The sequence below is a fragment of the Diplotaxodon limnothrissa genome, linkage group LG15 (assembly GCF_057381915.1).
Source record: "Diplotaxodon limnothrissa isolate DT_005_m linkage group LG15, D_limnothrissa_male_GT1.1, whole genome shotgun sequence".
In the NCBI taxonomy this organism is placed as follows: Eukaryota; Metazoa; Chordata; class Actinopteri; order Cichliformes; family Cichlidae; genus Diplotaxodon; species Diplotaxodon limnothrissa.
The window spans coordinates 1,218,093-1,234,761 of NC_140610.1; the positions used below are offsets into that span (position 1 = coordinate 1,218,093).

At 45.2% G+C, this 16,669-nt stretch overlaps 1 protein-coding gene across 1 annotated transcript in view; it reads right to left on the reverse strand.

Moving 5' to 3' along the window:
- Nucleotides 1-337: 337 nt before the first annotated feature.
- kif26bb (kinesin family member 26Bb) overlaps nt 338-16,669 on the reverse strand; it is a 28,159-nt gene continuing 11,827 nt past the window's right edge. The window contains exons 6-15 of the mRNA XM_085372510.1: nt 12,887-13,096; nt 12,449-12,542; nt 9,854-10,125; nt 8,982-9,159; nt 8,731-8,869; nt 8,240-8,399; nt 5,032-8,122; nt 3,977-4,146; nt 2,292-2,442; nt 338-537 (exon numbers count right to left, since the gene is read on the reverse strand). Coding sequence (XP_085228636.1) covers nt 338-537; nt 2,292-2,442; nt 3,977-4,146; nt 5,032-8,122; nt 8,240-8,399; nt 8,731-8,869; nt 8,982-9,159; nt 9,854-10,125; nt 12,449-12,542; nt 12,887-13,096 — 4,665 coding nt within the window. The remainder of the gene's footprint in view (nt 538-2,291; nt 2,443-3,976; nt 4,147-5,031; nt 8,123-8,239; nt 8,400-8,730; nt 8,870-8,981; nt 9,160-9,853; nt 10,126-12,448; nt 12,543-12,886; nt 13,097-16,669) is intronic.

Genomic DNA, 16,669 nt, shown 5'->3' on the forward strand with positions numbered 1-16,669 from the left:
ACCAAAATATTTTAGCATTAGATGCTGCTTGAACGTGATGGCTTTAAATATACTGCCAAATGCTAAAAAAGTGCATAAACACACATCTTTATAGGTTATTTAACTGCAACTACTGTCTGGAAAACATGAAGTAAAGGTTAGTTGGATTTTTTTGAAAGTCTAAAATGCCGCAGAGGAATTCCCACCAGGGGACCGGAGGCAGTGTGCTACTTCAAAACATAACAAGTGTATACATGAGGTGATCTCACCTCTGTGTCTTGAGTGCCGAGATAACTTCATGGATAATCAACAAGTTCTACATAATAGTCTAAAAGAAACATATATGTCAGCCAGTAGGTCAGTATCTCTCTGTGAATCTATGATCTGCCGTTTTTCGCCGTCTCTTCTTACGCCGTCTCCCGGCGACACCATCAAAGCAGGTGACCATCATGACGTTGGCCTTGCAGAGGCTGACCTTGCGCTCCAGCCGCGCCGTCACCAACTCAAGTGCTTCCAGATGCTCCAGGGAGTCCACCTCGAACGTCTGCCATAGGTCGACTGGGGAAGGACAATAAGGGTCAGTGTGCCGCGTATACTTCTGTGTGTTACTGTATGAGCAAAAAGGAGGATGAATGAAATCGTGGAGGTCAAAGTTCACATGGTAGATTTTTCTCAGACCCACAAAAGTCATCATTGCATTACAAAACATTCTCATACTGTAAGAACTGCTTTGCCAGCAGGGCAGTTTGTTGGTGTGACAGCCTCTTATTCCTTAACAGCATCACGTGCTCTGTGATTAAAGCATAATATAAAATGTCACATGCTGGTGAGGGTATTACTAATGGTGCTAATGAGAAGTGTGGATGCTGCTCCTGTAAAAGGAGGCTACAGCCTGCTGCATATAACAAGCTGATTACTTGCTTATTCACTGAAGTGCGAGCTCAGATGATTAGTCATTGAACCAGTTAATCAGCTGATTGCTCATGTTTTAATCATTTCAGTCACCTTTCAAGCAAAATCACCCAGTTACAGAATTATGTCTTCATATTTATTTTATGGCTAAACTATACAGAAATGTTACAACAGGTCCTACAAAACGATACAATATGAGATGAGATGAGATGAGATGCTCTCCATCTGTGTGCAAGCCTAGTACGAGCTAGAACAGTAAAGTACATTTGTATTGTAGCCTGTGTTTTATAGCCTATAATGGCTGAGAGACCAGTGTATAAGCTGTGTACCAGTATGTCAGTATGTTGGCACCAGATTTGCCAGATACACATTGCATAGCTACGCTAGAGTTAGCTCGCTAACCAGCCCGGGTGTTTATTATGGTGTGAACACAGACTGTACATAAAAGATGAACATAGCTTCTGAGTCTAAAAAATGAAGCCATTGAGGAAGTGCCTTAAACCTGTATTACCTATCACGGCCAGCAGAGGCGTCCCTGTGGGTACATACATGTTATAATGAAGTCTTCTCTGTTCTCTTGCTCTAACACCATTAAATGTATTCTCCTGTTAATTATATGGACTCAGCTGCTACCAACAAGTCTTGATGACTTTAACACTATGGTCCTTCTCAGAGTCAGAAAGTAAAGTCCAGTGACTCAGGGTAAGCCCGGAGGCTAGCCTGAGTGTGCAGCGCTCCTCGATTTCACGGTCAGGTCGGCCACGCATAGCTTCTGGTTTCAAAAGTTAAGATGAAGGTAGTGAAAGGTTAAGGTTCACAACAGGACTTCATTGATACTGAGCGACTGCTGATGGATATGTCCGTGTTTTTATATCGCCTGTGTGAAGTTTTGCTACCTAACACCGTGGCTAGCTGGTTAAGCTCAGGACGCTTGCTCATTATCAGTGTCACTGGCAAAGTACTATGCAAAGATATATATACAGTCCTTAAACTGAAACGAGCTGTTTTACACCTGGAAAAAACCCAAAACAGAAATCAAAGTTCCAAACATGAACTCAGTGATGACGATGGCTCCACCGTTGTTGTTGATCACGCCAAAAATTGCCTGTTTCAGTTTGTTTTTAATGAACTTAATGCCCATTTCCTCCTCTTGCTTGTTGCCATTTTTCAACTGGTCTTAAGCTTTTGGGACTGTATATATTTGCTGGTGACCAGTGGACTCGTTTCTGTTAGATATTGTTGCTCATTGTTGTCGCTGGAACTGAGAGAGACATTAATGGAAGGCAGGGAGAAGTGTGGAAGCCAAAGGCTGTTCGAGGAAGCTAAATCTAGATGACGACTACTCTTTTCAGATATTAGCAATAACAGTTACAGTTAGTTTTTAAAGAAACTCCACTGACACTCGTGGTTCCACGTGGCGGGCTCCAGCATGAGGCGGCGTTTGGCCAGCTCCAGCTCTCTCCTCAGGTTGTTGTATTTGGCTCGGACTTCGGAGATCCTCTGCTGACGGTGCTCCAGGAGCTTCAGCTTGGCGCTGAAGCATGTGGGCCCCTGAAAGCAGAAACACAACCCTTTTCACTTTTTTTATTTATTCAAAGATTTTTAAAACACAGCTGAAATTAAGTAAATTTAATTTACTCTCACCATTTAAACAATGAGCCCTGGAATACTGTATGTGAGTACTTTGTAGGTTTTAATGAAAAACAGCATCCACCTCTCAGCTGCTCTTCATATAAACATCATGTTAGGGCAGAGATGGGGGGAGCATGGCAGTCGTTTGGGGGTGGGGGGAGGGGGGGTCAATAAATCCATATTTACAGTTTTTAAAATCTGGTGTTTTACCTCCATTCTGCTCTGCTTGTTCTACGTCTTTGTTCGCCGCTGCAGCACTGACCCAGTTTACCCCATGTGGTCATTAAAATTGTATCAAAGTTGCCTGAGACTGGTGGAGACAGGGAGGCGTCTCACGGGGCCAGACCTCTCGTTGTGGGACATTACGTCACCACATGGACCCTGTTTTGCTATCAAGCGCATTTTAAATGCCAGACGGTCTTTTATGCGAGGTTTACACAGTCAGCTTATCAAGCATGCTCTTCTTCTGCAGCATCGTGCAAAAATACTCCCACGAGTGGGAGATGTTTGGTCTCCTAAGACATTTCTGTCTATGATTTACTCACGACGGACTCCTTTTGTATTTCTCTCCCATTTAATATGTTTACTGGATTCATATTCTTCGGACTACGTTGCAGAAGGAAAAAATGTGCCACATTTATCATCAATCATATAAGAAAACAAAGTTTTATGAGACACACATTACATTTAAAATGGGTGGAAATGAATATATGTTAAAGGTATGAAGACCTTGTAGCTGCTCAGTACAAACACAGGGTTAAATTGTGATTTGCTCAATAACTCGACTTCCAGTTTTTGGAATATAATTTTCATGAGTTAATCTATGACCTCGAGACACTGGAGGCACCTCATTATTACTGTCAGTAGTGCGTCGTTGTTGTTTTTAAGCACTTTTTGCTGTTTAAAAATACTGTAAAGTATTTGTGTTTCTTATGTTGTAAATTTGCTCGGGACTCTTATTCCTTGTTTATTCTAAGCTTTGTGGGAACCTGCACGCTGTCTGTCACTTTGCTGCTGTAACGCGTGAATTTCCCCAGTGAGGGACAATAAAGGATATTTCTATTTTATTTATCTTATTCTACTCTTATTCGCTGTGGTCTGTTAAGTTGACACCATAGCTGAGGTTTCTCGCCTCACAATATCTGCGGCGTCTCCTCAAATCTCTGCAACAGAGACGGCAGATCATTTCAATTTATTCCATTTAATATATCAAAAAATGATATTGTGGCAGCATTAACGCCGGTCCTTTTATTCCATAACAAAAAATGGTTACTTACCATTTCGAATACAAAAAGAGAACTAACTGAGTTCTACGTCACAAACAAAACAACAACCACAATCCTGTTTTTGTGGCTGTTCTCGCTCGTTGCTCGCAGAGGTTATAAAGGTCATACTGTTTATTATGTAATGCCCTTTAACCTCCAACAAAAAAAAATCAAAATAAACCCAGCACCTGTTTGCCAGCACCTGCTCTTTCCTGCATCCTCTGTACATTGTCGATCTCATAGACCTTGATCTCGTAGGCCTCTGGGATTCCTTGATCCATCCAGCGAGACCGCAGACCGCTAGCCGAGCGTCTCAGGGTCAGAGGTGAATCATGGGAAAGGTGGCGCTGCTGAGTACCTGGAGCCAAGAGCGCCAACACATGTAAGGCAGAAGCACATGTTAGTGGACTTTTCTTGGTTCTTAATGTGAGTGTTGAGCATTAAATAGAAAAGTCACAGTGAGTCACACATTTACAGACGAGGCAGCTACAGCAGGAAACGATTCATGAGCTGCCGTATGTGGTTCCTGCTGGAACAACAGTTTGCCTCGGGCCAAAGTGCAGCCGCAGAGCTGCCAGAAGTCAAGACCGGAGACACAATTACTGCAACTCTCAGTTTGAGTCAGTCTGCCAGTGCAGGAAAAGATAGTGAGTGCTTTATGTTTTCAAACTGTAGCTTTTAGTTACAGAAGAGGACACATGAGGACAAACTGAGCGCACGCACAAAAAGCAGTTAACAGTGTATTATTTCAGGGGACTATTTAAGAGTCATATACTTATTCAAGTCGTGTCTCCTCTGCTGTTCCATCATCATCACAACAGTGAGTGTGTTTGCAACATAACTCTGTTAGCGTGCATAATCACGCACACACCCCTCTGTGTAACACAACCACACAAACGTTTTCTGTTTCCATCAGTGAGAATCCTTCCTGGGTTCATGTATTAATGATGCGACTTCCTACACAATCTGGCTTTTAATGCCAGCGAGGAAACTGGGTCTGGCTGCGTCCAGCACACATGTCGTCTTTCATTAATGTCACATTAATATGTTATGCAGTCAGATTATGAGCCAGCCATGTCACCATGAAGCTGGCGTTGGCGAACAGCGGCGCTAACGTTTGCATAAGAACGTCTGCTTTGAGCTTCTGTTGGTTTGTTTTTGTTTGCTTTATAAATCAAACTTGAAAACTTTCCAAAAGTGAAAGTCATTTAATTCATTACATAAAAATCGTAGGCGCTCTCACCTGTACCGCCTCGTCTCCGAGACGGCCGGCCGCTGCGAGCCGCGCTGAGGAGGGAGCCGCTCCTGTCGCTGACTGAGTCTCTGGCTGAGGTGCTGCTGCCTGTGGCCTCGCTGTCCCTCACCATGCTGTCATAGCCACTGCTCACCAAACTGTTTCTGTTAGAAAAATGCAGGGATGTCTTCCCCATAGCTGGTGGTAAATCGCCGCTCAACACGCTGGTGGTGTCACTTGCGTGCCCACTCAGGTGATCGGGCATGCGGGGAGATGTCAGTTGACTGTACGGGGAGGGCAGTGAGGTCGTTTGGTCCGATCCTCCTGTAGTGGGACTGGGGGCCCTCTCCTTGAGAAAGTCTGAGAGGCGACCGTTAACAAATCCCTGAATGGCAGATTTTGTGGATGAGGATGTGGAGCTCTGGCTTGGAGTCCGGCTGATAGAGCGATGAGACCGTGGAGGGGAAGAGGGGAAAAAGGAGGATGTGCGTTCGTGGCTGACTGTTTTACTGTCTGGAGACAGACTGGCACTATGATTGATGGAGTCCTGCAGGGTTTTGTGGGAGACGCCGGGGTTCTTGATGCTAGGAGCTGACGATCGACGGACTTTGGGGCTAGACGTCTTGAGCTTTCCCACAGCAGAAAGCTTGGAGTGGATATGCCTAGAAGACTGAGTCGCAGGGTTTTCAGACGGGAAAAAATGATGTTCAGACCGAGGATTTTTCCTCGGGCTCCTGCTGGCCCTCGGAAAGGTACAATCTCCCTCAAAATTGCCTTTATAGCCAGACTTACAAGCTCCTTCAGTACTTCCCCTGGAGCTTCCCCTGGAGCTCACAGAAGCGTTGCTGCCGCCTCTTTCTAGGGCTGGAAAGTCTCTTGGGATCCGCCCAAGAGAGCTCGTCCGTCTAGCCAGCTGCTGTAGTTTGGCACTGAAAAGCCTGCCACTCTCCTCCATCGGTGACCTGAGCCTCCTGCTTGTATTATCACGTTTTACTGCTGAAGTGGATTTATCAATCACAGATCCAATACCCTTCCTGAAAGTAGCACCAGGATCCTGTTTGAAGTCTGTTCCATATCTTTGAGGAGAGGAAATATAGAGGTTGTGGTTAGTAGGGGAGTGCTGCCTCGCCTTCCTCCTCTCGAGAGTTACCCTTGGGCTGCAGGGAGTGGATGATGTCAGCCCCCTTGAGTCTACGAGGTGGGCATCCTGGTGTTTGGCACTTTGCCATGCTCGAGGTAAGCTACCTGTTGAATAGGAGCAAAGGATGGTTTCTTGGCAACCAGGTGACTCACCAGTCCTCTTGGGTGTATCTCTGCATGTGATCTCAGTCCCCTCTGAAAGCTCTGCAGTGTTCGAGGAGTAAACATGCCCACGGTCTCTGGGGTGGGCCTTGTCTGTGTTTGTCTGCTCACACGTTTTGTTGTCTGGAGGTTTATTACAAAAACTCAAATGTTCTAAGACGACTGGCTCATAAGACATTTGGCTACAAGACTTGTCAGTCTTTTTGACATGTTTCTGAGAAGCCACAGGTGCACACTTCTCCTGAAGGACCTCCCTGTGTTCTGAACATCGAGCTGTATTTCTAATGGACTCTGATTCTGACCTGACTCCTGCTAAAGTTTCACAGTGACTTTCGTTGTCTTTGGCACAATCCAAGTCACAATCCAAGTCTGTATTAATCAACATGGGGTTAATAAATGAAGGCAACACCCTTTTCTCCCTTCTGACTTGATGCTGGGACTTTTCAGTGCCAGCAGGATGAGCAGCAGAGCTTTCGGGAGCACCAGAGGAGCCTGGAGCTGCAGATTCCTCGCTGACGTTGCTGATTATCTGGATTGGCTGAGAACTAGCCGAGTCTTCAGCGTGTGCCTGTGAATGAGCTCCGTCTCTGATGCAAATAATATTTCCACCTGTCCTTGCTCTGTCGTACGCTCCACTGATGGTCACCTCTTCTACCATAGAGAAAACCAGCTCATCTTGACCTTTTAAGTCCAGCGGCTGCTGAACGGTCACTGTGATCGTGGCTTTCATTTCCTTAACATCCTGTTTGGGGTGACTGTTTAGGACGTCTCCGAGTACAACACTTTTAGCCAGGGAGTGTGAAGAGGAGCACGTAGAAGAAGGAGATATGGGGGAGCTTTTGCCAACTGGTGAGGTCCTTTTGTCTGTTTTGAACCAATCAGCAGTTTCAGCTCTGTCCTGTTTGTGTGAAGGTTCAAGTGCAAGAGAACTGGCCCCTGCCGTGACCTTTGCATCCACATTAAAGCGCTTGGAAGAAACCCCATTACCTGACTTAAGAGTCCTGGTGTTAGAAGGCTCAGAGCGGCAGGTCGCGTTCAGACCCAGAGTTTGATTGAGCAGTTCCTCGCTGGAACTGGTGGCACTACACTCCTCACAGTCGTACAAACCCGAATCTTCTCTCTGAAAACTGTCTCCAGCACCGTCTGTTTGCTTTTCTCCAGCAGAGGTCTGACTGCAGCTCAGCCCCTTATTCAGCAGTGTCTGTGGAGCTTCAGTGTCTGCGCGTTTTACAGATTCCTCCGGGTGCTGTGACTTAACAGTGACATTATTTAAACAGGCACCTTTTAAGGAAGATCTGAGCACATCCATGGTCATTTCACTTCCATCGATGCACCCCAGACGTTCTTGAAGTTGAGCAAACGTGTCACATTTGAGACAGTCCCTCTCTGGTTGCTTCCTTTCTCCTTTCAAAACGTCGGTTTGCCCCAGAAGAGCTGACTCTGTCGTCTTTTCTACTTGCAGCTGAGGAATTCTCAGAAGCTCCTGGAGGAGAGCAGCAAACTCTGGGTCGTCCAAGTCCGCCTTGTTAGGGTGCAAAGACGGTATGATTGGTACAAACTCGGGCTGCGCCTGCCTCGGGGCTGATCTGGGGTGGACTGAGCCGTCTGAGTCTATCTGGATGACTGTGTCGCAAGACTGTTCACTACTGGAGCGTTCATCCAGTTCATCACGCAGGCGAAAAGGACGGATGTCGACGTCTACCTCATCGGTAGAGTGGAACGCCCGCAGGGAGAACGACTGCAGCCCTTTTTTTTCTCTAGTCAGACTCCTCGCACAAGGAGAACATGAGGTAGACTGCTGTCGGATGAAGGTGGATGATGCTATTAGATAAGTCTTATAAATCCAAAGCAACATTCAACAATTTTGGGGTGCTAGATAAAGAGTGACATGATTAGACTCTGTCATTTATACTACCTTCGTCCTCTTCTGTGTCCTGCGAAAACGAGAAGCAAGCTGGATGGTAGAGAAGTTCTCTTGAAGGTGTGTCAAAGAATCCATGATTTGAGCAATTACTGTAGTGTGGCAATTTGTGTGGCCCAGGGACTCTCGAAGGAGCAACGTCAACTTCCCAATCCTGCAGAAACAGTGCAACGTCATGTGAGTGTCTGTGGTCGCAGGTTTAACTGCACCAAAGTCAGAGTAAACTTTATTGTCATCTCTGCAAATCCAGTGCAGCATACGAGCCGACGAGGCTCCGGTTACATCAGCGCACAAAAAAAAAAGCTAATAAATCGACATAAAAAGAGAAGAAAATAAATAAATATCAGAGCTCCAATAAGAATTTGCAGTTTGGGGTGGTTTACAGTGGCCTGTGTTGCAGCTTGTAAACCCGGAGTATAAATAGGTTAAAGAAAACAAAGTTTTTAATGAACAAACAATTTTCCTCCTTTGTTTTAGATTCTTACTTGTTTGCGGTGCTTTTCTGTCCACTTAGAAGAGACAGGACGATTGGGCCCAGCTCAGAATGGGGGGGTTTATTTTTGTTGACACCCCTCATACCACTACACACGTCTATCATGGTCAACTTGGTGGCGCCGCGGGAACCTACGGAAACGATACAGTTGGACTTTAGAGGAGGTAATGCAAAAAGATTTAACAGATGCAAATCATAAAATATCGAAATTCTAGAATCAGTTTCTGAATATTTCACTGCAACCTTTTCCAATGGTGCTGCTCTCTGTACGTGGAGGCTGCACGTGAAGGGTGAAGAACATGATGGAGCTGTCACACAGGTACGTAATAAAGTCACTGTGCCGACGTGCTGCGACGGCTGCATCCAGGAGGGAAGCAGCCCGCTCGGCAGTGGGGGCCTTCACCCGGTTGTGCTTGTGTAGCTGAAGGAGAGAAGAAGCAGATGCACATTTGCTGTAAAATCAGCCCTTTCATCTGTTACATTTATCCCACTGTTGCTGATCACTGTTCATTTTGAAACAGGTTCAATATTGTTAGAATGAATCTTGTGTCATTCGTCTCAGCAGCAAAACATTCGGGCTTCAGTCATTCTTCAAGTGTTGACTGAAAGAACAGAGAGGATGTGGCGCCCACACACAGACACAGTGTAATCAGATATAATGTGCTGTGCAGCATAATAGGTTTCCCTCCCAGCACCATTATCTTTTCCAACACAGTGCGGACCATTATTGTCTAAATAAAGATGAATAAAAGTTTCTCACATCCAGAGGGCACACACTCACGCCAGCTCGCAAGCACCACAGACAACTAATCTAACTAATCTAGTTGGCATGAACGTGTAACGTGAGAATACTGTCTCTTTTGAAACAATTAGAATAACTTTAAAAGGGGTTTTTGCTGCTGCTGTCTCCTATCTGCAGTAAACAGTATCACCTTTGCTCCCTGTTGTCTACTTTGGGTTTGTGTTTATGAAGATTTATTAGACTTTTATGCCAACAACAGTAACTCCACTACTACAGATGTGGGTCACTGGGCCACAGCGTGCCGATGCAGAGGTAAGGGAGGCACAGGAGTTTAACAATCCCTTCTCTTAATGGTAAAAACCTTCAGTTCTACCTGGACTCCGTAGACTGGGTCCTCCTGGAGTTTAATGTGGGCTTTCGGGCTGTCGTGGATGCTGCCTAATGATGGAACAACTTCCCCCAGCAGATCCCTCAGCGTGTCCTCCTCTCCGCAGCACAGTTCGATAGCAGACACTGACACACTGAGATCGGTCCACGTCCTCTCTCTGCGGCGCTCGATGGCGCTGTACAGCCAGGAGATGGCACAAGGAATCAAGCCGAGCTTCCCAATGTTCTCACCACTGCCCACCATGCTGGACCAGGACCCTGAGGTGGAAGGGGAACACATAGATGCACAGATTTTCTATATATAAAAATGAAGTTTTTGCAAGACTCGATTCGGTCTTATGAAAAATGAAGTGCACCCCAAGATTCGATGGCTTGCAGCTATTATAGACCATAATCATTAATTTAAACCAATTGATTTCTGTATGAGTGTATCAGCCTTCAATGTTGTGTAACAATTTTTGTCTTTACAACATTGCTTAAGTTCATTGAACTTTGCAGGTATTTGTTTATAAGTTCTACTGTGGGTCACCTTGACTGTTGGGGGTCATTGCCTGCTGCATGACACAGCTTTAGCTGGCTGAGCCTCACATTTGTCTCTAGGTTAGTTTGGAGTTTATGGTGATTATTTGACTACTCGGTTCCCAGGTGACTGCATAAGCCCAAATCCTCATACCTCCACCACCGTGCCTGACACTTGGTATCAGGTGTTTATACTGATCTGTTGTGTTTGTTTGGGTTTTGGCTCAAATGTTGCTGTGTGTTACAGCCAAGCACCAACATTTTGCTGTTGTCTGTTCAAAGGACACTGATCCTGAAAGCTAAGCCACGCTGCCATCCAAACAAGCTATATGTTTTCAGTCTTTCTAGCAGTGCCTTAATGAACTTTAACTTTAACATGCTAACTGAGGCTAACTGAAATGTAGCTCTTATGCACCGTCTAAGCATGGGTTACACACATTTGGGTGACCTTCTGTTAACCACACCTGAATGCTCCAAACCAGCAAACTGTCAAAATGTGCTCACACCTGCAGATCATCAATGAATCAGCTGCAACTGACTAACAGCACCTTCTTGCTAATTAGGGATCCCTCTGTGATTCTTTGGTGTGCACTTATTAAGAGTGTACTTAGTTGGACTGTGGGCCGCCTTGAGTCCTTTGAAAACCCTACTACATATGACATACATGAAGGTATGCATCCACACAATATATACTACATTCACAAATACACAGTCTGAGTGGCACAATCAGTTTTTATATTATTTATGTCTGAAAAATATACTAACCATATCAATGCAACGTGTTGCTGTCAGAAACAGTTTTTCTGGGCTGTTTAATAAATAAAATCACAGCTTCTGCTGTTCACGTGTGTAACAGGAGATACAAGTCGTTTATTCCACTTAGCAAGGGAACTATTTTTTTAATTTTCCAAAAAAAAGCATCATCAGCCGGAGTTAGTTTTTGGGTAGCTCAGCTAAAAATGATTGTACGTCTGGCTTCTGCACGTGTGCTACCAAACACAATGGGGCCATAGTCGTAGCTGAGGCCATGGGCTCAAAATAGTACACACCAAATAATGAACATCGAACTGTAACATCTTAACACTGAAATAAAGGCAGGGGAGGAGGCGTGCTGAAAACAGCACATCACAGAGCACACGTTCACTTTCAATGCACTGCAGGCAGAAATGACTGAATAATAAAAGATTTCATATCAGTCATAAAAAATATCTGCAAGATTTTATATATGGATATATAGATAATCAGATTTATAGCAAAGTCTTGAAATGGGGCTAATTGCAGGAAAGCATTGGCACGAACAAAACACATCATATATAATCTCACAAGAATAGACAAATAAATGTTTTTATGGACCGATGCCATATTGTGTCTCTTTCTAGTGCACTTTTGCCCCACATTACTCTTGAGTTATGGGCTTGTTTCACCCTATCTCGTCTTATCCAAACTCTAATTGAATGAGGATAAGAGAATTGGTTTACTCCAATTAAAGGCCGAGCGGCCGTTATTCAGAGAGAATAGTATTCTGTGGAGGAGATTGATGCCCCCCTGGCCGCGGGCCACATGTAGTCTGTACTGGCCAACTAATTCAATCAGATTTACGGAGAGTGGCGTCATGTGAAAAAGCAGGTCCAAGGAGACCCTGTCCTTACCCTGTGTGTGTGTGTGTGTGTGTGTGTGTGTGTGTGTGTGTGTGTGTGTGTGTGTGTGCTACAAATCTATTAAACCCCTTTACCGCTAAGTGCAGGGCTCCATCTCTCTAATAGCAACATATCACAGTCCACTTTGTTTGCAGGCCCTTCTGCTCAGCGCTTCAGCAAAATGAAGTGAAATATTTGCCTAAAACGTCAAACAATGGGAAGCTTTTACAAACACATGCATGCTGTATAACTGATGATCAGGCTTTTATTTATAAAGTAACAGGTGAAGGATGAATAACTTAAAGGGAAATGTTTGTTTGTTGGTTTTTTTAAAGAGCAAAAAAGAGAAAACTGACTGGGAGAGGAGACAAAAGACACGAGGAGGCTGGAGATTTGTATCGAGAGGACAAGGACCGATTACTCACCCACATCAGCACAACCCAAGCCCAGGACACAGGCATCGCTGCCGCTGAGCACACAGCGGATGACATCAGCCAAGACGCCTGCACACACCTCGGCCTGGTCGAGAGAACAAAGGACAGCGAGCAGCTTGTGAAGAAGCGCACTCGGTACAGAGCAAGAGCAAAGCAGAACGGGGATGCAGACTGATTCCCTTGGGCTCAGATACTGTAAGCAGAGCTTGGATAAGGCTGAATGTAATTGATGGACTGTGTAATTGTGGTGGCTATCCAGGGCCTATCAGTTTTCAGGTCATCAGACAGAGAGAGGGAACTAACAGTGTAGGATAAAGAGGAGGGAATATGTGCTGTATACATGTAATGCTACACAATCCACTGTCTGCCAACCTGATCACCATAGAAACAACTAAAGTCATATTTAAATGCTTTGCAACAGAGCCACACCTGGCTTGACTCCTGAGGATATGCACTGTCAAAGGTGAAGGTCTTCAGCTGACTTTTGCCATCCCTGCCCAGTGTCATGGTAGCATGCTGATGGCTTTTGGTGACCGGCTCCACTATGGTTACTCTCTTCTTGGACGGGTCGATCCGGAGAACAGGTGGTTGGCCTTGGCTCTCTGACAGCGATGGGTTCACCCTCAGCACGACTTTCACCTGTTCGCCAAAGGAAATGGAAACAGAGTCGTGATGAAATTTAGACACAGTACAGAACAAAATATCTGTCCAACTGAAAAATACTGTATGAAAAAATAACAGTAAGAACAGCTGTCATGAGATTGCAAAGAGCATGAGCTTAATCTCAAATTATTATTTACCCAAAAATGCAGTTTCCATCAGCTTTAGCTGCGCTCTGTGTTTGCTGTATGAACTGTACGCCCTGCTGTTTGTGGGAAATTATCAAATATCAGAGGAAGGTTGGACATACCCACTGCAGCATCAGCACCAACCCATTCTCACTCCCAGCTCATCAGATATGGGTGCTTTGTCAGAAAAGCCTTCCCATTCAATTATAGGAGGTTACACAGACTCAAGCGTCCTCAAATCACAGAGCAGAATTTAGAGTCATTTAAATGCTTTTATTTTACTTTCATTTTTAACCTGAGTTTGGGGGGAAACAGCCATTCGTGTAATGCTGCTTTGAAGTTTCCATTAATCAGGGAATCTATAATACCCGAGTAAGACTTCTAACCAGCCATCAGTACTGCATGTGAGAGCTTGTTGTAGCATTGTGAATATGGTAGCACGCTCTTGTTAATATTTGGTAAAGCAACACTACGGATGAGCAAGGCTTCATAGATCCTCTAGCTGTTTGTAGCGTAGTCTTGTTTACAACCTGATGGACTGAGCATAACGTCCAGGCTGGTCTTAGCCACAATTACAGCTAATTAACTAAAAGCCACATCACCTTGTGTTGTAGCTGATACAGTCTGCCCCATGCCTAGCACAACGATTGCTGGTCACCTGCAGCCAATTTAGTATTTCCCGTGAACCTAACCTCAACAAGCATTTCTTTGGACTGTGGGTTTAAAAAACAACAACAAAAAGAGGTCTTTCTTGCTGCAGTGCTAGCCACCATATTGTGGTATATTGTAATAAGCAGCAGCTATTACTACCTCCCACCAGTAGGTGGTACTGTGTTATGGTATGTGTTCTGAGCCTATGGAGTAAAAGTCTGGACCTCCACCATAGCCTCGTCTCAGTCCTCTGTGCTTGGTCTAAAGTTATTGTTGACCACAACCCACGCTACACGGGCAGTTGGAGCAACACTGCATAAAGTTACAACATGGTGTCAGAAGTCGGCAAGACCGTGTGAACAGGGACCGCGACGTGAGTAAGCTAGCCGTAGATTAGCTAACAGTAGCCATTGCTAACGGCATGGAGCAATTCAAGCCACCATCACCGCTACTGCTCACAGGCAATTTATCTGAGACCTGGCGCAGGTGGGAACAAAGATTCGGACTGTATATGACTGCTACGGGTGCGTTGGAGAAGGATGAAAAGGTTAAAATAGCCATTCTTCTCCACACTATCGGCGAAGAAGCGCTTGAAGTGTACAACACGCTCACAGTGACCCCGACCGGAGACGCACTGACAATGGCGGACATTTTGAAAACGTTTAAGGAATACTGTAGTCCACGAAAGAACGTTGTTTTTGAACGCCACAAGTTCTGGTCATACCCAATGTCGGCGGATATAACAGTGGACAGATATGTCACGGAACTCCGTCAGAGAAGTAAAAGTTGTGAATTTGGGATCAATGAGGACGACATGATCAGGGATAAATTGGTGTTCAGCATAAGTGACGCAAGACTAAAAGAGAGATTGCTTCGTGACAACGACCTCATACTGCGCAAGACGATAGAAATATGCAGATCAGCAGAAGTGGCCAAGTCACAGATTCAGGCCATGCAGTCAATAACTGCAGCCCAAGACACGTCAGTGGACGCATTAAGAAAAATGCCAGGATACATTAAATCAGGACACAGTAAAAACAAACTGAGCAACGACAAACAAACAGTTTGTCACAAATGCGGCAACAAACACGCATTCCGACAGTGTCCAGCCTATGGGGCAACATGTCACAAGTGTGGGAAAAATAACCACTTCTCAAAAGTGTGCAGAGCTAGCGCAGAGAAGAGTAGACACTTCAAGAAAACAAAAACTATTAACAACATTGAAACTGATGGCGATTCACTATACATCGGCATGGTATCCAGCGACAAGCACAAGACTGGCAAATGGCATGAAAGTGTGACAATCGGAGACGTACCACTCACCTTCAAGCTAGACACAGGTGCGGACGCAAATGTGCTCCCCAGATCAGTTTATGACGAGTTACCAGATATGCCTCGGTTACAGCCCACAAAGACTGTACTCATAGCTTTTGGTGGAGCCCGCATACGTGCAGATGGTGTGGTGTCTCTTGAGTGTGAAGCACGGAAGCACAAGGCTGTGTTTGACTTTCTTGTATCAAGCCATGCAGATAAACCGATCCTAGGTGGACAAGCTTGTGAAGAGCTCCATCTGGTGCAACGAGTTGAGACCCTTGCCATGACATCCTCTGTACCGAAATCAGCTAAACCACCTTCTACCTCGGAAGAACTTGTGGAGATGTACGCTGATGTGTTCACAGGCTTAGGTGAGTTCCCTGGACTTCACCACATACATATTGACCCAAATGCAACACCTGTGATTCACGCATGCAGGAACGTGCCACTCTCCATAATGGATGCGCTGAAGAAGACGCTACAGGACTTACAAAACAGAGATGTCATAATGCCTGTCAATGAGCCTACAGATTGGGTCAACAGTCTTGTCGCCACACAGAAGAAGAACGGAACACTAAGGGTGTGCTTGGACCCTTGTGATCTGAACCAAGCAGTTAAACGCCAGCACTACTCCATTCCCGCACACGAGGACGTTCGCAGCAAGCTAGCAGGAAAATCCATCTTCACCATATTGGATGAAAAAGATGGATACTGGCAGATCAAGCTGGACGAGCCGTCATCAAAGCTCTGTACCTTCAATACACCTTGGGGCCGATATCGCTTCCTCCGACTCCCATTCGGGATCAAATCAGCCAGCGAGGTCTTTCAACAAAAGAATTGTGAGACTTTCGGCAACATTCCTGGTGTATTTATCATTGCAGATGATATGATAATTGCAGCTACATCAGAGCACGAACACGATGAAATCCTGCAGAAGGTCATGGAGAAAGCAAGAGCAGCTAACGTGAAGTTTAACAAGGACAAAATTCAGTTCAAAGTTGACACAGTGAAATACATGGGCCATATCATCACAGCAGCAGGGCAGAAAGCAGATGTTTCAAAGATCAAAGCTATTGTCGACATGCCGACTCCAGAAGACAAACAAAGCCTTCAGCGTCTGCTGGGAATGACGAAGTTTTTGGCACAGTACATCCAAAATGAAGCATCGCTCACAGCACCTTTGAGACAGCTACTCAAGAAGGACACAGTGTGGCAGTGGCAGCCACATCACACAGTAGCGTTACAGACGCTCAAGTCGACGCTCACACAAGCTCCAGTGTTGAGATTTTATGACCACAAGAAACCACTAACACTGCAGGCCGATTCTTCAAAAGATGGGCTGGGCGCATGCCTATTACAAGACGGACAACCTGTGTGTTACGCGTCACGAGCACTCACAGACACAGAAAAAAGGTATGCACAAATAGAAAAAGAGTTGCTAGCCATTGTGTTTGCCGCT